At 40.4% G+C, this 22,910-nt stretch overlaps 2 protein-coding genes across 3 annotated transcripts; both read right to left on the bottom strand.

The window, feature by feature from the left end:
* Positions 1-811: 811 nt before the first annotated feature.
* Positions 812-6,964, bottom strand: endou2 (endonuclease, polyU-specific 2). Its single transcript, XM_061702866.1, has 6 exons — positions 6,839-6,964; positions 6,435-6,543; positions 4,645-4,766; positions 4,396-4,508; positions 2,423-2,576; positions 812-1,102 (listed from the first exon to the last, which is right to left on the bottom strand). The coding sequence occupies exons 1-6, from the start codon at positions 6,938-6,940 to the stop codon at positions 848-850; spliced, it is 855 nt and encodes a 284-aa protein (XP_061558850.1). The 5' UTR covers positions 6,941-6,964; the 3' UTR covers positions 812-847.
* Positions 6,965-9,167: 2,203 nt separating this feature from the next.
* rnf14 (ring finger protein 14) lies at positions 9,168-22,448 on the bottom strand. 2 transcript variants are annotated; one of them, XM_061703002.1, is made up of 9 exons: positions 22,189-22,448; positions 18,761-18,916; positions 16,838-16,968; positions 16,547-16,739; positions 14,567-14,958; positions 14,257-14,485; positions 12,331-12,503; positions 10,984-11,114; positions 9,168-10,885 (listed from the first exon to the last, which is right to left on the bottom strand). In XM_061703002.1, the coding sequence occupies exons 2-9, from the start codon at positions 18,906-18,908 to the stop codon at positions 10,825-10,827; spliced, it is 1,458 nt and encodes a 485-aa protein (XP_061558986.1). In that variant the 5' UTR covers positions 18,909-18,916; positions 22,189-22,448; the 3' UTR covers positions 9,168-10,824. The 2 variants fall into 2 exon arrangements, with proteins under 2 accessions (XP_061558986.1, XP_061558987.1); XM_061703003.1 differs by lacking the exon at positions 18,761-18,916.
* Positions 22,449-22,910: the final 462 nt, after the last annotated feature.

Raw genomic sequence — 22,910 nt, 5'->3', positions numbered from 1 at the left:
GTTTTAATGTCGCGAACTATTGTGTTGTCGCAATACCCATAGCTTTTACTTTAAAATAAACCGGAAAATCGTTGCTTATTTCCTTAAGCCTAACATTGTTCTTTCCGTGCCAAGCAATTTACGTCATTGGTCTCAATACATCTTCCACGCCCCCCTTTTGGAAAAAAAAAATAATGTTTCAGCTAAGTACTGGGTGACAGAACTGGCATTTAGACATGAAAAACTATTTTAAACACACATACAAACAAATATATAGAGACAAATTACACAAAATAAAAAAGTACTCAGTGAAAATAATTGACAAGTATTAAGAGGACCCCTTCGGCAAAGGAGTGGGTGACATACCTGGCTTTTGGAATTAAAAATGAGAATTACGATTTACAAAATTAGAATTAAATAAAAATAATAAACATTTGTTAAATGAAAAGAAGATAACAGCATTAAGAGGATGCCTTCAGCAAAAGAGTGGCTGAGATAACTGGTGTTTGCAAATTAAAAATAAATGAAAAGCGTTAAGAGGACTCTTTCAGCAAAGAGGTGGATCACATAGAACTGCTATTTTGTTATTAAAAATAAAAAAATAAACATTCATTCACTTTCTGTAAAAAAAAAAAAAAAAAAACGTGTGAAGACAAAAGGGTTCAGAGGATGCTTACAGCAAAGAGGTGGGTCACATGCAATTAGCATTCTGATATTAAAAAACAAACAAAAAAAAAATCTAATGTGTAGAGACAAGAACAACAACCATAACAAAGTATTGTAAGGCTTTATTGTATCTTCAAATAAAATTAAAAAGACAACAGTACCTGTACATTTTTGGCATGTAAACTCACCCTGTCAATGTAAATTAAGTGTTTTTCTGGTACTTAAGAAGCACGGGGTAAGTCGTGCCTATGTGCTTCTGGTTGTAGTGGTGGCACACGATCTCCACATCATAGAAACTGAACTGGACTTTGACCCGCTCATTGGGCGAGCTGAGGAAACACAGGGTGTAGAGAGCGAACTCGAACTCGGGACTGACGCCGATGAAGATGCTGCCTTTGGGCTTGATGCCGTTCTTCCAGCTGAACTGCAGGGCCAAGATGTGTTTGTTCTCGTCCGGCTGGGGCAAACAAAAATCTTTATGTCACACAGGACTCCCCAAAATAAAACCATAATTGCTACAGTGGTGGTAAAAAAATATATATATATTTTACTTTTTTTTTCCTCAGGACACTGATATGAACTGCAGGGACACAGACACACTTCTTTCGCTGTTGTGTTGACGGTAATTGTCGCTGTCCAACAATTATTTAAGTCACACGAGACCAGGAGTGGGCAAACTATGGACCGCTTCATTCTTTAATCTGGCGCGCTGAGCATTTCTATGTTCAAGAATCTTGTAACACTTGTTGCATTAATATAGCTGTTTTTAAACTAAAATTGGTTCATTAAAATTTATTGATATCTATTTAATAATTTGTTATTTTGTATAAATGCAGTTAACATTTTGTATTTGATACAACAATAGTTTGATAAATTATAAATAGATTAATTAATTTTAATTAAATAAACATTTTGTTAATTTATATTGTATCGTATTTATTTTAAATAATTGTGATGAAATAAATATGAAATTGTCCTAAAATTAAAATAAAAACAAAATATTAATAATGAGCATGAATCTATCAATAATTTTGGATCTGTATTTAAATTTTCATTTCATTAAATAATTGGTTAATAAATAAAAATTACATGGATTAGAAAAAAAACAATGACCCTTAACATTTTTTTAAATTAAACTTTGTTGCCTCAATTTTGCAGTTTTTTTTTTTTTTGTAAAATTGGTTCATTAAAATATGATTAATTTGGCTAATTAAATGTGTCAAGGAGTTAATATAAATACAATTAAATATTTGTAAAACAATTTTATAGATATATTAAAAAATATTTCAATTATTTCTTTTATTTACTGAAATTAAATTACAATTTAAAAAAATGCATGAATTATTTTATAAGTAAAATAAACCATTTTACATACACATTTTTATTGTCATTTATGTATTTTTTTTAACCTCATCTATGCATGATCTGGCCCTTGTGTCTTTTTAAATTTTAATTTGACCCTAGAGCACAGAAAATGGATGGATGGATGGATACCATGTCACCTTTGCTGGGTTCTTCAAAAACCTAATTGAACTCTATCACTATCCAAAACAGTAGCACCTATCAGACTACAAGTAAAGAAAAGCAAACACTTTGTAACATGCATGCCAGGCCACTAGTTGGCAATGTCACTTTGTTCTCAAGGGTTCAAAAGCAGTGTCAAGTCTACAACTGTCACTTTGACAAGTTTTCAAATGTTAGCACTTTCAGGCATCAAAATGTTCCATAAACAACAGCTAAAATCACAATGTCATGTAAACATCTCCAGACAGAGTACCTGCGGCGAGTTAGCGTTGACGCTGTAGCCTTTGTAATCGATGTGTCCCAGCTTTTCCTGCAGATACAGCTGGATCCAATTGTGAAATCCTATGACCGTCCGCCCTCCTCTGGTTTCTCCGACAAACACGTGTTCAAAACCCGATGAATCCGGCCTGGAGGGAACAAGACGATGACCAGAAACCAAGGATGGGTGTTCAAATATATTTTTTAAAGAATATAAAACACTTTTCTAAGTATCTTACAACTTATGTCAATGGAGACTGAACTTTAAAATTGCAGACAAAGGACTATTATGGAGAAATTTATTAAAACCAAGAGGACAAAACATTATGGAGTGATCATATGTCTACTGGAATGATAATAGTCATTTAAGAAGTTGCCACATAATGCAAGATCATATTTAATACTGTGCAGTAAGACTCCACACTAACTGATCTGATAGGTGCTGCTGTTTTGGTCAGCAACAGTATAATAGTCCATCCATCTATTTTCAATACCACTTAGTGTGCAATACAATACTGTTTTTTTTTTTTACACTATATGATAGGCAGTTGTAATGGAAGACCATTGTGAAGACATAAGAAGTGTTACAGTTTACCACAATTAGTCACCACTGCGTTCTCCCAGGATTTTCCCACTCTGCCAGTCAGCCACACCTACCTATTTAAAGGCTCTGCTGATGACTCAGGATACGCGCCGATGCAAGACTCTGCACCACTTTTCTGTGGATTGATCTCCTGTTGCCGACCCTGTCTGCCCCATACTGCCTGCCCCGTATTTCTCCAGGGAATCCCCTCAGCCTTCTACCTCCGACCGAGAGTTTTACCTCAGCACTTTTTCCTGTCCCCTGTGTTTTGCTGGGACGACAATGAAGTGTGACTTTCCCCGTCCTGGTATCTGCGGATTAAGGCGTATTATATGACCTGGCGCCCAATTCCTTCCCAATCTTTGAAGACGCTATCTACTTCTGGACTCTGAAGTTAACTCTGCTGCTACTTATCTATTTGTTGCTGAACAATTCACAGTTGTTATTAAAGGTCAAGCATGTGGGTCCTACACACACCTGTGTCAACAATCTAATATAATGTAATAATTTTTATACAGAATAAAATAAATAAAACACACATTTAAAGAAGGATAAAGTGTAAACATGATTTTCTATTATTGTTGTGTATTGTGTGTGTGTGTAGTGTGTACAATTACAATTTGAGAGGAGCTGCTATTTTTGTTAACACATTTCAAAAGGGCTCAACAACTCCAAATGATCAACAGCATTTTTGAACCGAAACGACTACAGTTATTTATTTTTCCTCCTCGGTGAGAAAAAAAAAATGGAGCCATCAATTTGAGGCAGGCATTTTTTTGTTCAAGTGGGGGCAACTATATGGTGATCCACAACGACCTTCAAAGTGGTCCTGCACTAAATTTGACCCTCTCTTTACTTAATGTTTTGTCGTCTTCCACATTATGTTTAGGTAGCCAAATAGTTAGATACCAACCAATATTATCAAATTGAGCATGGTGGACTTGTGGTTAGCTCGTCTGTCTCACAGTTCTGAGGTTCGGGAGTTTGAATGTCTGCTCTGGTCTTCCTGTGTGGAACTTGCATGTTCTCCAGGTACTCTGGCTTCCTCCACATCCCAAAAACATACATGGTGGCTTTACTGAACAATAAACTGTAGGTAAGAATGTGAGTGTGAATGCTTGTTAGTATACAATTTGCTGTGCGATTGGCTGGCGACCAGTCCAGTGGTTAACCAACCTCTCCCCCAAAATCTGTTGGAATAGGCTGCAGCACACCTGCCACTCTTATAATAAGAACAATGCTATAGAAAATTAATGGATGGATTTTCAAAGATCTTTTCACAGGTACTTCTGGTTCCCACACGCAGTGCAGCCTGCCCACAGCCATAGTTTGGCGCAGTGGGTGTAAGATTCCCACATTTCGACTCGGTGGCAGGTTGCACTCACCTGCTGGATCCTCTCCTTGCGTAGAGCTCAAACCAGATTCTGTAGAGCTGCTCCTTGAACTGTGTCTCATCTTGTGGGGAGAGCTTCTTCTCCACCAGATATTTATGAGCTATCTGAAACAAAACGTCGTAGAATAAGAATAAAATAAATAGGGGTCAAGAGAGTCCGTAATGTGGTGGGGGGAAAAACTGCGGTAAAGAAAAACCAAAGCTCATCTATCCAGATCTGCACTACAATGCCACAGTGTACCTTCATTGTGGGAGTCTTAACAATAGAGTCCAGAAACTTGTGGTTCTCCGCCACCTCCTCAGGGGTTACAATTTCTGGCTCCCCGGTGTCACTCACATAATTATCCAACAAGGAGATAAAGGCTGTAAATGCAAACACAAAAAAAATGTCATGTTGAAATACACACACACAGAGACTGTAAAACTGAACCTTGTGAACATTTGAGAGATATGACATATTATGCCTCTACTGTACAATGGTATTCCCACATTTTCTTTTTCCTGTCAAAGTATTGTCTAGTACAGTTTTAGAACATCCATCCATCCATTTTCTACAGCACTTGTCCCTGTTAGGGTCACAGGTGAGCCAGAGTCTATACCAGCTGACTTTATGAGAGAGGCAGGATACAACCTGGAAATGACCAATTGGCTACACAGAGAAACATGTCATCGATTAGATTTTGCAATTGTCAGAGAAATTCTTAAAAATCTATTTTTTTTAAAAACACACATTGAAGGGCTTCCGCAGCAACCCCTAACTACATTTAGAACTTCTGACGCCGAACGTCCCTTAAGGTTGTACAATTCAGAATTTGAAAATGTTTTGTGAAAAACACTTAACAATGGAACTAATTTACTCCATGTGATTGTTTTTGTTTTTTTTTCTCTCTTTTTTTTGAACACACATTCTCAAAAAGAAGGACGTCACTAAAGATGGCATCATATCACACAAATAATAATATATGAAAATATGCCACAAAACTATACATTCAATCACAGAAGACATCAGATTTTGTCAGGAGGCTTATAGGGACACACAACGACATTTAAAGTAAATGCCTGTACGTGGACATGCTACTTGACATAAGCCGGGCACTGCTCTCTTCCTAGCAATAATTAACTGCAGAGGGCTGAAGAACGAGTTATTGTTATTGCAATTTAATACCAAGTCAACCACATAAACAAACCACAGGTCTTAGCGATTTCTGGTCATGTGATCCGAGAAGGGGCGGGGCCATAGTGTTTGCACCCACTGGCTGGGCTTAGTGAACTCTGTGTGCTCTGCGATTGTGCAATGCACCACTGTTCGTCATAAGAAGATTACCAGGAGATGAAAAAAGCTTTGCTGTGAGGCAATGTGATTGGGGGCAAAGGTGTCATCACTGGTGCAACTTGTAATACAAGACAGGATGTGTCACTTGTGGACATCCATTCATTCTCTATAGAGCTTGTCCTCATTAGGGTCTCAGGGAACTGGAGACTGCTGGAGCTGACTTCGAGTGAGAGGCTGAGTATACCCTAGACTGGTCATCATAGTCAATCGCAGGGCACATATAGACAAACAACCATTCACAATTAGATTCACACCTATGGACTATTTAGAGTCTTCCATGAGCCTAACATGCATGTTTTGGGTTGAGTAAATAAATGGCCCTGTTCATAACTGCTTACAGATCCCACAAGATGGTGGTAAAGCAACTACTTTTGTCAAAATGAAACGCCTCAAATCACTTCAATATGCAGTAAGTTCCTTGGCAATAAGATGCCGAAAGATGGTGACAGAGGACGACTTTGGTCTAAATTAAGCTCTTAAATTCATTTCAAATTCGTTCCTCTGCGCCAAGATCCCACAGGCTGGCGGTAAAAGACTACTTCTGTCTAAATGAAGTCTCCTCAATTCACTTCAACATTATTCCTCTACACAAAGATGCCACAAGCCGGTGGCAAAGGATTACTTTTGTCTAAATTAAGCTCCTTAACTCATTTCAACATAGTTCCTTGGCACAAAGACACCACAAGATGACCACTCACCTAAAAAGGTCTCCTTCTGGAAAATATTCTCATCGACAAATTTGAACAGAGGATATCCCGCTCCATCGTTGTCATCGTCATTGATGGCCATGTTGTCTCCAGCTTTGCCCTGAAACAGAAGAGAACAAGTACTGCAACACTTTCACAATTTATAACTTATTTGCACTTGTCTATGAACCTTGAAATTACAACAGCACATCCTGTGAGAAAAACAGTAAAAGTGACCTGCTACTTGCCAAATAGTGACCCCACTAAACTGCCCCTTTATTAGTTAAGTATGGCAACAGTTTGAACTTGCAAAATAGTGACTTAACACATTTTGTTAACCTTTCGTGAAGTCATTTGTCTTTATTAGTAAACTATTTATGAGATTACCACTTATTGTTTGCAAGTGTGTGTTGCACCTGCAAGGATATTCTGTAGTCCTTTCCAGGTCGTAGTCTGTTGACGTCGTTGTCCCACAGTTCCTGCACCATGGCCGACAGCTCTCTCTCACTCTCGATCATGATAAGGCTGCTTGGGTCACTTCTCGACTTAGCGGCAAAGAGGCTGCAGATAGTCTTCTCAGATATTTATGTTTATTATTCTTAAAATATGAAATCAGGAGCTGTATACCTGTATGAAAGTGACAGAGAAGATGATGAACCTCTTTAGGAACAAAACCTAGCTACTTAGATGTCATCATTGTTAAGGTTTTAATACTATTGAATATGATATGCGTATAATACTTTTTGTGACAATTTCAAAATGAAATAATAATTATATTATACAATTATATAAAAAAAATTATAATTGTAATATACCTTTACATAATACATAATTAAACAATACATAATACGTAATTAAACAATGAACCCTGCAACACTTGGATTTTCGATTTAAAAAAATACACTCAATATTCTCAGGTTGATCCATTCATTCGATATGGGCATACTGGAATAATATGTGTTGACCACATGTTCCACATGCATGCTGTGGAAGTTTGGGAACTTCCTGGTCAACCTTTGAGCCCCAAGGCTGTGTCCAACGATCCCACACTGACCTTGTTTCCCCAAGCCCCTTTGGAGCGCTATCCTGCTTCAGAGGCGATCACACTTGTTTGCCGATGTTCCTTTGTGGTCCTCAGGTGTTGCTGCTGCTGTTGACGGTTTCCTGTGTTTGTTAGAGAAGATATGTCTTTAGGTGCATTGTAGTGGTCAGTCAGTGTGTGTGTGTGTGTGTGTGTGTGTGTGTGTGTTTGTGCGTGTGGATGAGAGGGGCACGACAGGAGAGAGGGGGGCCATTTTAAAGGGTTATCCCCTGTCAGCAACTCTAGCCAAAGGGGTGACACAATGTTGTCGTCTCTTTTCAGTCTCAGGCTCCAACATGTGCTCTTTTGTTTCTTTAGTACTTCATTGTTGCTCCCACACAGGTCGCACACCACCGTCACCTGGATTACAAGCCAAAATATGGGTCGCGCTGCAGGTTACAAGATGCCCTGTGGGACAAACGCATGCGCCACCATATCATTAGTTTGATATCAGTGCAGTGGGACCCAAACTATATCTGGTATTTCTATTAGATTGACATATACTGCACATCAATTTATGATATAACATAAAACAGTCCAAACCCTAATTTGTTTTCTTTTAAATTAGCGCGGAGGTTTAAAGTTCAGTTAAAATTTAGAGAAACTACCAACCAAAAAATGTCCACCTATAAAAGGTATCAAAAATTCCTTCAAAATGTGAAGCATTTTTTTAATAATTATAAATCGTTTAAAAACAAGTTCTACTTTTTTGAATAAAAACATTTTCAGATATCTCTTTATAGTTGATGCTTGGACCCGAATGAATGTAACATTCTGTATTTATAGTGTATACAAATGTAGAACGACGTTACTTTTATATGTGTTACATACTTTAGTGCAGCGGTTCTCAAACTTTGTGCACAAAGTATTACCTAAAAAAACTTGATTCTCCAAGTACGACCATAGAGACCAACATTAAAATAGTTGCGTAGTAGGCCCATAGTAATTTAAAGTGCATCTCACATAGGTTATTTTTTTTTAAAAAGTAAACCTAAATAAACATTTTAAAAGAAACTGTTCTAAAAGATTAGCTGCAAATGTATTGAACTTAAAAAATATAAATTAACTGTAATTTACAGATGTACTGTAGAAACATTATGCACAGTTTGTATATTTCTTCTAGAGGCAGCCCGCATACCACATTTTGAGAAACACTGCTTTTGGATATGCATGTATTACATTAATATTGACATGCTTCGCTATGAGAAAACTGACATAAGTTCTACGGTATACAGTGAAACCAACAAAAATGTGCAGAAGCTGTTCCAATCTAAGAAATACAATTTTAAGTTCAACAATTTACTGTATATACAAGTTTTCTCACAGGAAATAAGGAAAACTGAATTGGGCACCTTGTAAAACTATCAATCGTATAGGTAGGAACAATTGCCAGTTTTAAGTTAGCCACTGTAAAATATAACTGGAAAAAAACAGAAATAAAGTAAAAACGCTCACCTTTTTGAAGAAATCTGAAAGAGGAGGAGCAAGAGGGCAGATTGATACGGTCTCCCAGGGAACTTTATATTACCGGATTTTATAATATAATAAAGTTTAGAAATGTGTACATAATAAACACGTTTTCTCTTTGCAATCATTTGTACTCTTCTATAGTGACAGATATTTAAAAAAAAAGTAAAGACAAAGCAAACCACATGTAGAGTTAATTGTTTGAGCTGAAGACGCAAGGGTTTTCAAAGCTTTAATGTGAACTCAAATGACTGACGCTGGATAGATGATTTAAATGCCAAGACAGGTGACATTTATTTTGAAGCTGAACAAAGGCCCTTGTGATGACAGGAAAGGTGATTAAAAGAATGAACAATGTCTCTTTTGCTGGAACATACTTTGCAGAAACAAACAAACAAACAAACAAAAAGATAGTTTCTTTCTGTTCCAAGTAAAAACAGTATTCAAAAATGTCAAACATCCTAACTCTACGCTCCCCTTAAATGGATAGTAGCTTTTGGCAACATACAAACAGCCTCTGATCCAAATTAAATAAATTCAAACATGGTTAAAACTAAAGATGGCACAATCAAACCTGATCTAAAACAGATCAGTGAGGTTTTTAAAAGGACTTGAGAGGAAAAGAACCACAGTCATCTTAAACAAACTGTCTGCATTGGCACACAATGGACAAATACTCCACTTGTGCTCATTCATTCTGTAAATACCTCCATACAAACAGGGCACAAAAAAAAAAAAATAATAAATAAATCTAATCAGTCTTTGACTGCCTGACACTTTTATTTTGTGGCATTACATTTCCTTAAATACAAAATGTTCTTTCATTTAATTCATAAACACCAAAATCAAATATTGGCCAGTCAAAGAGTTGGAAAATTATTGGGAGACATGCTATAGACATACACACTACACAGTAACTTCACTGCGCACACCACTGTGATATCCCGATATTTTGGCCTTCCCGTGTAGTGAAATGAGATGATGGAAGTATGAAAATCCTCTCTCAGCACCACACTTAAGCTCATAATCAAGGGTGGGCAACCTACAGCACGTGGGCCATGGGAGAGCATTTGATCCCGCTCATCAAATCTTGTAACTCTTATAAAAAGCAAAGAAATCACAAAATGCTTGTGACATTTAAAAAATAAAATTGTATTGTGTCGGAACGGTGGCCGACTGGTTAGAGCGGCGGCACGGTGGACGACTGGTTGCCTCAGTTCTGCGGCAACCAGAACAGCGGCACGGTGGACGACTGGTTGCCTCAGTTCTGCGGCAACCAGTCAGTCAGTTCTGGGGTTCAATCCCCGGCCCCGCCTGTGTGGAGTTTGCATGTTCTCCCCGTGCCTGCGTGGCTTTTCTCCGGGCACTCCGGTTTCCTCCCACATCCTGAAAACATGCATGGTAGGTTGATTGAAGTCTCTAAAGTGCCCCTAGGTGTGAACATGAGTGTGAATGGTTGTTTGTTTATGTGTGCCCTGCAATTGGCTGGTAACCAGTTCAGGGTGTACACTGCCTCCTGCCCGATGATAGCTGGGATAGGGTCCAGCACTCCCACGACCCTTGTGGGGATAAGCGGCTCAGAAAATGGATGGATGGATGGTGAGGTCAATTTTTTGGGATAAATTTAGTTGCCTCATACTGATATGCTTTATATAGCAAACATGAAAACTGTGCTTTATCATCATAAAGACAAAGTGATTTCTAAACATCTAATTGGACGCGATTATACAGTGTCCCTAATAAATTGCCTGATTAGTGTATATCATGAAAAAGCGCATCACTGCAAGAGTCAAAAAATAAAAAGACTGGTGTACGATAAAGTGCATTCCTGCAGGGAGCACTACAAAGAAGTCTTCAGTCTTCTTCATCACTCCATAAGGCATCCTCATCATCCAGATCCACACCATGGAAGAGTCTGGGGGGGGGGGGGGGGTGAGAAAAGAGACAATTAGCAGTGTGTAATGTAGAAAAGCAATGAAAGAGTCTTGACATGAGGAGGAAGGAGTGACTCACTGTTTGTAGCAGGGTGAGTGTGGGTTGTTAAAGTGACTGTACGGGTTGGCTTTGTTGAGCAGGTCCAGACAGAGCCAGCAGAAGTAATGGCGGCACGAGGTGCACGTCATTTTATTGCAGCCGTCTACTTTCTGCACACACATTATTGGAATCATGTTATGTTCAAAACGGTCACTAGTTAAATGGGACAGACGAAAAAAATTTACTTTTTAATATTTGTATATTAACATTTGGTTATGAGTGCCTGCCCACCCATCAAGTGTCAAATTACACAACCAAGTAATTTTTTGTTAACTACCCATGATCAGCTGGGGGAAGATCTGGAGCCACTTTCAAGCAATGCCCAGATTCCAGCTGCTGGACTACACTATCATGCAAAAATGCCCGCACACCCCCATAGGTGTGACATCCCCTCTAACATTGCAGAGACAATGTAAGCAGAGCTGCAGTGTTACCAGAATACTAATAACCAACATATACTGTTCAGATAAGGTGACATGCGGGGGGTATTTGTGTTTTACAATTTCATGCGTCACACTGCCACAAACCGAAAAACCTATGCCTATTCATGTTTTTTTTTTTTTTTGTGTGTGGAACCTATTCTCGGCTACATGTAATTGGTGTCAAGAAAGTATATGTTGATTGATATATCTCGACTGAGAAACTAACATCTTTGTATGCTAGAGAGGAGCCGGGGTTGTTATCAGAAGTTAGTCTCCACCGCATGCGTACGTTTTTGCTCCCGCTGCATGCGCTTTTTTTCTTTTTAAATAAAATGATCTGTATTTATTTTTAAGGGTAATAATCATAGGCAATTATAAACCATTTCTAATCAATTTTAAGCGCCCCCCCCCCGGCAATATTTAGTCCCTATGCCTTGCGGATAGCGAGGGTTTACTGTAATTTGGCAGCTTACAGGTACTCACTTTTTAGGGGAGGTGTATTTAGTTAAATTAGCCAGTGGTGGCTTGGCAAAAGTGCCATTCATTTGTAGACTGGATAGAGGGGTAAACTTTCACTAGAGTGAGTCTCAGAGTCTCCAGTAACACTACAAAAAGTCGCTTTTTAGTAAGAAATATCACTATAGCCATATAAAATTGCGACACCGAGTAGTCCTAGTTTCACCAAATGCCATGGTAACAAAAGCTGTACTAAGCATTTTCAAAAGACTGAGCCGCCTCCCAAAATGAGTGTTTCAAGTGGAGGTTATGTGTTGTCACTTATCCTTTGTGTATTTTGACCAAATAATGTAAAAAAAACACCTGGGAACTATTTTTGAGAAACTGTGGGTCATCTTGAAGACACGCCCTGTAGTAGCACCCTGCGATCAACTGAGAGACCACCCACCTGTATGTTGGTGCCGCAGTAAGGGCAGCATTTGCAGTTCTCATTGAGCCAGTCTCTGCTAAAGGACTCCTCCACAGCTTTCTGGATCACCCTTTTCCCAAAGCGCTGCTCCATAAACTTTTTGCCCTCAGTCGTAGCCGACAGGTACTCATCTCGGAGGCTACGCAAATCCTCTGTGGCACACGACAAAAATAAATACAACCAAAACCACAATATAGGTTTCAAATAGAAAATTACTTAAATGACTTTCAGTGGACCCTCCCATGTGGAACAATTTGGAGTTCAACCTAAAATTTCTGGGGAAAATATGCTAAAAACAATCAAGTGTGAGGTCAGGAAATCTTGTGAGAGTTCAGCTCAGTGAGCAGTGACGATAACCATTAGTTTTAACAAACAGATGCTAACATGTATACTGTACTTATAAATATACAACTCATAAATACACAACACTAATTCAGCATTATCTATTACCTATAAAACGAACAAACTCTGTAAACACCTTCCTGTTTCCATCATACGTCCGCCAGGCATCTTCAGAAAGTGAGTATTTTTATTTTATTTTTATTATAGTTAATTCCGGTTTACACTCACATGACAGTAAATTTGACAGACATAAAATTTGTCTAAAACATTGTCTTTACAATAAAATGTTTTATTATGGTGATGCCATTTTCTAAGGAAAAGAAATTGTCAGAACTAATTGTGTTCCACTTGAGTTTCCACTTTACAAGTCCATCTCAAATTAGACTATCATAGAAAACTAATTTCAGTAGATGAAATTTCCATAAGTTTTCTACACCGCTTATCCTCATTAGGGTCGTGGGTATGATGGAGCCTATCCCAGCTAACTGCGGTCAGGAGGAGGGGTACATCCTGAACTGGTTGCCAGGCAATTGCAGGGTACATAGAAACAAACAACCATTTGGACTCACATTCATATCTGTGGACAATTTAGAGTCCTCAATTAGCCTACCATGCATGTTTTTGGGATGTGTAAAGAAGCCGGGAAACCAGAGAAAAGCCACGCAGGCACGGGGAGAAAATGCAAACTCCACACAGGCGAGGCCACATATGAACCTGGGTCCTCAGAACTGTGAGGCAGATGTGCTAACCAGTCACCCAACGTACCGCCTTGATGAAATTTTATGGTTTGAATTTTTATCAACTATGGTCACGAGTTGTGGGCCGTGGCCGAAAGAACAAGATCCCGGGATACAAGCGGCCGAAATGTGTTTCCTCCACAGGGTGTCTGGGCTCTCCCTTAGCGATAGGGTGAGAAGCTCGGGCATCCGGAAGGATCTCAGAGTAGAGTCGCTGCTGCTCCGAGTGCGAGAGGAGCCAGATGAGGTGGCTGGGGTATCTGATTCGGATGATTCTGATTCGGTGAAGTGTATCTGATTCGGTGAGGTGTTCCGGGCACGTCCCACCGGGAGGAGACCCCGGGGACGACTCAGGACATGCTGGAGAGACTACATCCTTCGGCTGGCCTGGGAACGCCTTGGGATCTGGGGAGAGGGAAGTCTGGGCGTCCCTGCTGGAGCTGCTGCCCCCACGACCCGACCTCGGATAAGCAGTAGAAAATGGATGAATGGATGGAATTTTTATGAACAAAAATCGCAAGTGTACCCTCTCAAGAAACTTAAATATTACACCAGAAACAACCACAATGACTAAGTATTGATATTAGGTAAGAACTGGCCTTGTGAAAAGTATTTCTGTGTGTTAAATTAATCTGTATAATGTAGTGAAATTTTAAACTAAACTATTGAATTAAGTGAACTTCTCTACCACATTCAAATTCATGGAGATGAACCTGTATTTGTAAGTTGGTACACAACTACACACGATTTCCACCAAAGTTTGGACAGTGAGAAACCTTACATTCTGGTGACGATTCCGATAAAAGGTACGCATCAATCAAATTACCTGCGGGGATCTTACAGTGAGAGACCCCGTGGTAGCCCATCTTGCACAGAGTGCAGAAAGCATACTGGCATACGGAGCAGATGCCCATGGTGGTGTCGGGCTCCACCATGACCGCCGTACCGCAGGAGTGGCGAGGGCAGTACACCACGTCGGCCATAAGGTCCAGGCTGGACTGGAGCAGCAGGCGGTCGTAGCGAACGAAGAGTTCCTTGTCCACAAGCTGCTTGACCTAGTGAGTTTACAAAGTACAAAAAGGAGTGTGAAACATTATTAACAGTCTGTACATATAGGATATATAGCAGTGTTGTACCTGCATAGGCGTGGCTAAAGAGGAGCACTTGGGCTCAGGGCAATTAAGGCACTGCACGTTGCCGTCCCGTATTTGGATCTGGAAGTATTCCGTCATGCAGGCTTTGCAGTAGACGTGCTGGCACTCTTTAAAGCATAGGCAGTCAGCGCCGCGTTTCTCCGAAAAGCAGATGCCGCAGGAGAACGGCGTGACGTCAAACACCCTCTGGCGTTGCGCCTCGTCAAAGTCCAGCAGATGAGGTAAGAGGTCAACGCGCATGTCCATAGACACGATTGCCCGCGGGTCCAGCAGTGGAGACCCTGATGACGGCTGTTGGTCAGATGTTTTCTTCTTTAGCTCTCGTTTTATCTTCTCCGAGCAAGGCCTCCCAAGCTGTGTCACATCTGAACAAACTTCCAAAAAATAAATAAAATAAATCCTTCTGAGCAAGTAAACAAAAGTGTACCAGTTACCAAAATATTAAAATATACGAAAACAATATTTTTTATTGTATTATACATTTCACTGTTATACGAAGGCGTTTGGGGAATTCTTCGACAGCTGACGTGAGGATTTAAGGCTGCGTCAGGTAGTGTTAGCAGGTGCCTTGTCAGATGAGTGTGCATAGCACTTGGGCCTTTGTTGTATTTGAGAATAGACTTGCATATTTTGTAAGTGACTGTGCTACCGGTCTCATTTTTATCCATCCATTTTCTGAACCGCTGATCCCCACTAGGGTTGCGGGTGTGCTGGCACGATATCGCAGGTGACTTTGGGCAGGAGGCATGGTACACCCGGAACTGGTCACCAGCCAATCGCAGGTGAGCGAGTGGTTAGAACATCTACCTCACAGTCCTGAGGACCGGGGTTCAAATCCCGGCCACGCCTGTGTGGAGTTTGCATGTTCTCCCCGTGCCTGCGTGGTTTTTCTCCGGGTCCACCGGTTTCCTCCCACATCCAAAAAACATGCATTAATTGGAGACTCTAAATTGCCCGTAGGCATGACTGTGAGTGCGAATGTTTGTTTGTTTCTATGTGCCCTGCGATTGCCTGGCAACCAGTGCAGGGTGTACCCCGCCTCTCACCCGAAGATAGCGGGGATAGGCTCCAGCACGCCTGCGACACTAGTGAGGATAAGCAGAACGGAAGATGGATGAATGAATATTGTATTAAGGGCTCCAGAAGGGTAGGGTTAAGGCTTCGTTATACTCGCGTGAACGGCGACCGTGCTGACGTCACTGCGGCTGTCCCTCGCATAGTTTGCCTTTATACTCGAGCACAACCCACGCACGCTGTTTTGAAAGTATGCTGCAGTTCTCCTCCAAGTCGGGGGTGTCGCTACAGCTAGTATTGGATAGGACACCACAGGGAGGAGTTACCTCTGCATTTTTTTGGGCCATTTCCGGTAGCAGTTTTTACTTTCCTTTCAGTAACAAGTAACAAAGTAACAACAATGGTGACCGCAACAGAATATATGGACCTAGATGACCAGATGATGCGTTTAACTATGCTGCAAAATCGATCGAGAAGGCAGCGACGTAGACAGTATGTAGAACCAAGGGGCACGCCGAGTAAGTCATCACAGCATGTGACTAAAACGGACCAATCATGAGAGATGATCTCCACGGCGTTCGACACGCATTTTTGTCGGGTACACGGCAAGCTATGCAGAGGTGCTGCGCGGGTCAATTCAGTCGGTCACGTGACGCAATGCGGGCGCTGTCGGCCACGGGAGTATACAGGCCTTTAGGGGTGACTTATTTTTCTGGACTGTCTCCCCCTGTGACGTCTGCTTAGCAACAATTGACATGCAAATAAATGACTTGAAAGAGGAAAATAAAAAAGAAATCAAAAACACCTGCTCACAACTTTAAATTATTTTATTTTGGAATGTTTTATGATTATTTTAGCACATCTGTGGAACTCAAATTGAAGTAAATACAAGATAAGAGTTTCACTAGTTGTGTAATTTCATAGTCTACTTATTTATTACATTCATACCTGTGGCCGTGTGGTCGGCTTTCCTGCTGCGCTCACCGCTCGCCTTACTTTCATGCCTGGTGACTAGGAGAGGCGACTGGATGTCCAGAAAGTCCAGCACCTCCTCGCTGAGGAACTGAATCCATGTAAAGAGGACCACGCATCCTCGGTTCTCCTCCCATAGTTCATCCAGGCGTCGGCACAGAGAGCTCAACTGACAAGGACGAGCAGTAGAAGAAGGAATAATTACAGGGCGTGAGTAATAAATGGACAGGTGCCACTTCTCAGGTATGTGAATTGTATAAGTCGTACCTGTCCTCTGGTCGTCCATTTTGAGCTGACAGTGAATAGTGGCGAATTTGTGGATGGATAGTCTTCAGGAAGCTCAAAGTTGAGAACCAAAGGAGGCAAGAAGCTGATTTTATATTCTGTTTGCATCTCCCCTGAAAAGAATTCAAGATAAGAGGAGGCCTAAAAACATTTGAGCCACTGAGAATTAGAGTTGGCCAACTCATTTTTGAGTAATTTTCAAGTTAAATGCATTGAGAAATAGAGAACATTCGTATCTTTCAGATGAATACTTGTCTAAATCAGAGTTGAGTTCCAAATTTGACATAGGGGCAGTCCAATATTGCACCACTGGTGGTAGGGGGGGCCCCTTCTGGTGGTACACGAAATATTCATTGAATATTGCCACAAACCTTGCAGTTGTGTTGAGCAGATTCTACATGAGTTCTGTAATTTCCGATTCTCTGGAACGCCACGTAGGTAACAGTCTGATTTATGATTGGATGGGGGAGTCGTGAGGCAGTGAGATAGGGTGTACATTTGAGACAAGGCTGACAGTTGCAGGAACTACAGGACAGTACTTGTTCAATGTGGTTTTGGCGCCATTACGGCCACCAGTAGTCATTTGTTCTGAAATAAGCTGCCACGGATAACATTTGAAAAAGTTGGACACATAGTAGGTGGTGCTGGCAAGCAGCTTGATTGGAAAAACGAAACAATGAAGCGCTCAAAAAAATTGTTGACTGTATTTATATGGCTCGGCAGTGGCTGAGAGTCATTTGCTTAAAACCCGGAAATGCCTGGTTGTCGTTCAGCTGAGTTGAGTGGGTGGGTACCATATATGAAGTGGGCAGGTGCTTGAATATTATCGTGATTTCTCATTTATAATACGCACAAGTATAATGCGAAATCCCAAAAATGACAAAAAATTTGGAAAACCCTTCTATGTGTAATGCGCACCCATGACTTTCTATCCATTGATATATTTAAATGTAATGTTAGTGACGACCCTCTCTTAATTAGTTTTTCTTATCAATTCTGATCAGTAATATTATTAATACGGAGGTTCACTTGTCCATTAATAATGTATTTAATATTGTGGCCACCCTAGTCTTTAGTTTGAACACTGTGGCTTTAAAACATCTATTCATATACCTCATTTCATCCATTTTCTGAGCCGCTTTTCCTCACTAGGGTCGCGGGCGTGCTGGAGCCTATCCCAGCTGTCATCGAGCAGGAGGCGGGGTACACCCTGAACTGTTTGCCAGCCAATTGCAGGGCACATACAAACAAACAACCATGCGCACTCACATTCACACCTATGGGCAATTTAGAGTCTCCAATTAATGCATGTTTTTGGGATGGGGGAGGAAACCGGAGTGCCCGGAGAAAACCCACGCAGGCACGGGGAGAACATGCAAACTCCACACAGGCGGGGCCTGGGATTGAACCCGGGTCGTCAGAACTGTGAGGCTGACGCTCTAACCAGTCATCCACCGTGCCGCCTACCTCATTTCGGTTAATTTTAAAAAATTGTGATGAAGGGGACCTTTGAATGAAACCTCTGCCATGGTTTTTATGAACACAATGGCTGTTTTAATGCCCGTCATGATGGTGGTACTTGGAGAGCCAAGTGTTTTTTGGTGGTACTTAGTGTAAAATGTTTGAGAATTATTATTACTGAATTATTGCACTCAACATTTTATATCTTAGGTGTATATCTGAATGTTAGTTTAAGTGAATGATTCATGTCTCATATTTTGTGAAATATTGATAGATTTGACAGATGTTTGGATTTAGAACACTATTGCACCAAGGCTTTAGTGCCAGCCATAAACTTTAAATCATTCTCCTGCAAAATTACTAAATCAATTTGAGTTAGCCCACTCTAGTTCTGTGTGGCTCATTTGAGTTGCTCATTAGGTTTACACTTTGCTCACATAGTACCTTTGACAACAACTTTAAAATCAGGTGGAAGCTTCACACAGAGCTGGATCTCTCCCGCCTGGGCAGAGTCCGCTCGATGGAACTCCTCCTCATAGATACTTGCTAAGGCAAGCAGCTCGTCCTCCTGGTCTGCCTTGTCCTGCGACATTTACATTCCTGATAAAACAATATAGAATTAATCAAGGCTGACCGATTAATCGATTTTGTCAACTAATTCCAATTCTTTAGAATTTTTTTTTTTTTCCAGCTTATGCAGTTTAAAGTGCGCACACACACACACCCAACGTGCAGTGCTTGTACTTAACATGGTTGTGAACAGAGAAGAGCTTGTTTACAAAAGACTCAGTTTTGCAAAATTAGCCATTTGGTTGCTACATTTTGAGTTGAATTGCCTCTAAGAAAAAGGATCTTGTTTACATACAGAAAATACAATTTCATTTTCCTGAAAACTAAAAAGTTTACATATGTCCCTTAATCTTTCCACCACTGGTAACTCAGAGGAAATAAAATGGGGAATTGAATAAAACATTGTTTCCTGTGTGGTCTGTTTGGCTCCAGTTAGAACCTTAAACCCCTAACAATACATCTTTTGAGAAAAGGGAAGCATTTATTTTCACATTATCTGTAAAGAAAAAAAGATGTATTCATATTATTTTAGTGGGAGTTCATCCAAGTAGAGCTGCAGCTATCAAATATTTTAGAATCGCCATTTTCAGATTCTACACTGTTATCTGTGACTTTAAAGGGCGAGGAATGGGTTTTAATTTTTTATTGTATTAAATTCAGTTCAAATACATGAGGCCCCAAATTACTAATGGGCAATGAAGTTGCACTGCGCCAGGTCCTGAAGCCAACTGAACATTGAGGCAACCATTGTACAAGTGCAACAAAAGGCTTTGTTTGAAGTGAAATTGGAGAAGGGGAGAAAAAAAAAAAAAAGCACAGAGAAGCACAAAATGGCAAAAGTTTGCATGTCCAGCAGTAAGTGCATCTACCTATTCTAAATCTCGTTTACAAATTGACTGGAGGCACGAGATCCAGAAGGAGATTATGGATGATATTAGACTGCTTTTCTTATAACCTGGCAAAAAAGAAAAGGGACATTACAGCCAGTAGAGGGAAGGCACAGTATGACCAAAAAGGTAATGCTCCTTTGCTCTCGCTAGGAGGAAGTGTGTTTGTGATAGTAATCTATATCAATATTTCACACTGGACCTCAAGCAGCTTTGGTACTGTTCTTGACCTGTCTAACTCCAAACCCTTGGACCTTGTTTCCCAAATGAAAGGCATAGTTTACTTTCATCGAAAAAGAGGACCTTGGACCACGGGCCAACAGTCCAATCCTTCTCTTTGGCCTAGTTGAGACGCTTCCTACGTTGGCTCAGGCTCAGAAGTGACTTGACCAGAGTAACCCGACAGTTGTAGCCCATCTCCCGGATGCGCCTGAATGTGGGGGTTTTTGAAGCTATGACACCCACCTCATTCCACTCTCTGGATCTGTGCTAGATTCGTGAATCTTCTCTGTTTGATAATCCGCTGAAGCCCACAGTCATCTCTTTTGCTGGTGCATCTTCTGTTTACACATTTTGTCCTTCCACTACTTTCCATTGATATGCTTGGACACAGCACTCTGTGACCAGCCAGCCACCTTAGCTATAAACTCATCTGGCTTACCCATCCTATGGAGGGTATCAATGATGGTCTTCTGGCCAGTTGTCAAGTCTGCCGTCTTCCCCATATTGAAGCAAACTGAGACAACTGAACAAAACTGAAGCAATTTAATGACACCTGGGGAAAACTGTGCAGGTGCTTTGAGTTTAGCAGATGATTAGTGTGTGACTGACACAAAAACATTTATGGCCTGATTTCTTCACAGTATTCTAATTTTTGGAATTCCTGATTTCATCAGTTTTATGAGCTGGAAGCCCAAATTATGTAAAAATAGACAAATTAATTGAAATTGTTTAAATTATGGGGCCTGAATCTATAATCCATGAAAGTTTAACTTTTTGAATGGCATTATGGAAATAAACTGATATTCTAATTTTTTTGGAAAGGGTCTCTAGCTAAAACCTAGTTGAATGACTGGCGACATGGACTGACAGCTGGCTACATTGGCCAACAGCGAGTGAGGGAAAAACCACTCACTCTACCTTTAATAGCCAGCAGACAGGACGGATTGCTGTGGTTGCTGCCGGAGGTCCTGACTCCCTGGGAGCAGTGGAAGATCTTCGCTGACCGCTGCCTGGGGGACAGATGACCGTGTATTGGAAGTTGGTGGGTGGGAGTTGGCAGAAGCAGGAACTTTTCCCCACCAATACACCATCTGCTGCCATTTGTCCCGGTTTTGAGATAGGGAGCTTCATGTGGTCTTGGAATAGTGGGCGGCTCACCGTTTCCCCTTTCATCTCCTTACAGGCTAACCGGGGAAGGGTGGTGGTCTGACCCCTGTGCAGGATGGCATCAGACGCTATAGAGAGGACTCCGTGGACTACTTGCTCTACTTAATGGGTCCAACGACTATCCCCGCTATTTTAAAACAGACAATCGTAAATTTGACTTTTCTATGGTTCATATTTGTCTTTTTATATGGTTGATCATATTCACACGACCAATGAAAAGTGATAGTTTAACTTTATGTGTGCGGTGGTCACCGTCGCAGTTATGAACCTAAGGGTGGTTATTTGGTGTTTAAATTAGTGAAACTGCCACCCTTGTCACACTTGTTTCTGATAAACAATTTGACTATGTTGCTGTATGTCAACGTTGGTCATGAAGGTGATACTTGGAGAGACAAGTATTTTTTTAGGTGGTACGTTGTGTAAAAAGTTTGAGAACCATTGATACAGATCCATTTAAGTTGGCACGTAAATAAAAATATTGCAATGTTTTTTAATTAGATTTTTTTTTTTAAAATCGTTGTTTTGCATTTTAATTTTAATAGCCTTAAAGCCATAGACTAACAAAGACCCACGCAGTGAGTGGAAAGTCACAACAAGAACACAACAGCAATAAGTCCGATATATTGCAGTGTTATATTTTTTGTGAATGTACATTTGTTAAAATAAATCAATCAATCAATGGCAGACGACGTCATTTTCTCGTGACATGTCAACTTGTCTTAGCTTACATGGGACACAATTTAAGGAAATGTGCTAATTTACCATATTCAAATGATTTAACGCTGACCCGAAGTATTAACATGAGGCTTAATGTGCGGAAATATTCTTTTCGACAAGTTATCTGACAGCACTCAAGCTAACTAGCTAGCGTTCGTTACTCAGATGTAGCTGACGTGAACACGAGCTAAAACCCGACCTCGGCAACTTCTACTCGGACTTGTCATTCCGTGTCGACATTGTCCATTCCCCCGTGTGTACGAGACATCAAAAGGTACACCTGAAGGAGTGGAGAAACATGTTTCTTACCTTAAACGTGCCAAACGCTATAGGCGTGTGTACAGTGCCAGTTGCATACTTCGGTCAGGCCAGCAGCCACAGCGATTGTTTATAGGATGCATTACGGTAATCCCCAACCAACACGTTGCGCGGGCCAATTTTCAAATAAACGCCTAACTAATTAATCCATTTACATTTATGATTTAGATTTAAAATACTTGTATAACATCTCTCTGTTATCACGCAACCAGTTCACTTATGGTCGAAATTATACTATCCCATCCCAGGATTGCGGCCAAATTGAGACACACAGCTTTGGCGTTGCATTTCAAAATAAAAGTCTTGAACTCTGCATATTATGCCGTCAATACACCTTTTAAAACTTTTTTTTTTTAAAATAGTATTCTGAAATCTACACATTTGATTATCACTACACCTGATTAAATGTTCAAAATAACCCCTGAGGTATCACAAAACCAGACCACTTCTCAGGTACACTAACCTAGCGACTATCCCAGGACTCCAGTGCACCACCTTGCTTGGAAATTTCACACATATCTAATGTTGTATTTGAAAATATACAGGAAGGAATGAATGCATAATAATAATCTCTTATTTGTCAAAACAAAAAGTACTGGGATAGTGTAGTTTCTCCCAGAAGTGGAATGGTTTTGTGATACCTAGTTAATAAATTTTCATATTTCTTTTAAAATGACGTGAAATTGACCATATGCACGGCACCACATTCAATT

This window comes from Phycodurus eques, chromosome 17 (genome assembly GCF_024500275.1).
Source record: "Phycodurus eques isolate BA_2022a chromosome 17, UOR_Pequ_1.1, whole genome shotgun sequence".
NCBI lineage: Eukaryota > Metazoa > Chordata > Actinopteri > Syngnathiformes > Syngnathidae > Phycodurus > Phycodurus eques.
This window is presented reverse-complemented; position numbering and strand designations above follow the sequence as displayed.

Excerpts from the sequence above, each read along its gene's own strand:
- endou2 (XM_061702866.1), bottom strand. The coding sequence starts at position 6,940 with ATGATCGAGAGTGAGAGAGAGCTGTCGGCCATGGTGCAGGAACTGTGG. Across the intron at positions 6,544-6,838 it reads ACTACAGAATATCCTTGCAG|GGCAAAGCTGGAGACAACAT; the intron begins GTGCAACACACA and ends CTTCTGTTTCAG. Across the intron at positions 4,767-6,434 it reads CCAGAAGGAGACCTTTTTAG|CCTTTATCTCCTTGTTGGAT; the intron begins GTGAGTGGTCAT and ends TTGCATTTACAG.
- rnf14 (XM_061703002.1), bottom strand. The coding sequence starts at position 18,908 with ATGTCGCAGGACAAGGCAGACCAGGAGGACGAGCTGCTTGCCTTAGCA. Across the intron at positions 14,959-16,546 it reads AGCCGACCACACGGCCACAG|TTTGTTCAGATGTGACACAG; the intron begins GTATGAATGTAA and ends ATTTTTTGGAAG. Across the intron at positions 10,886-10,983 it reads CACTCACCCTGCTACAAACA|ACTCTTCCATGGTGTGGATC; the intron begins GTGAGTCACTCC and ends CCCCCCCCCCAG.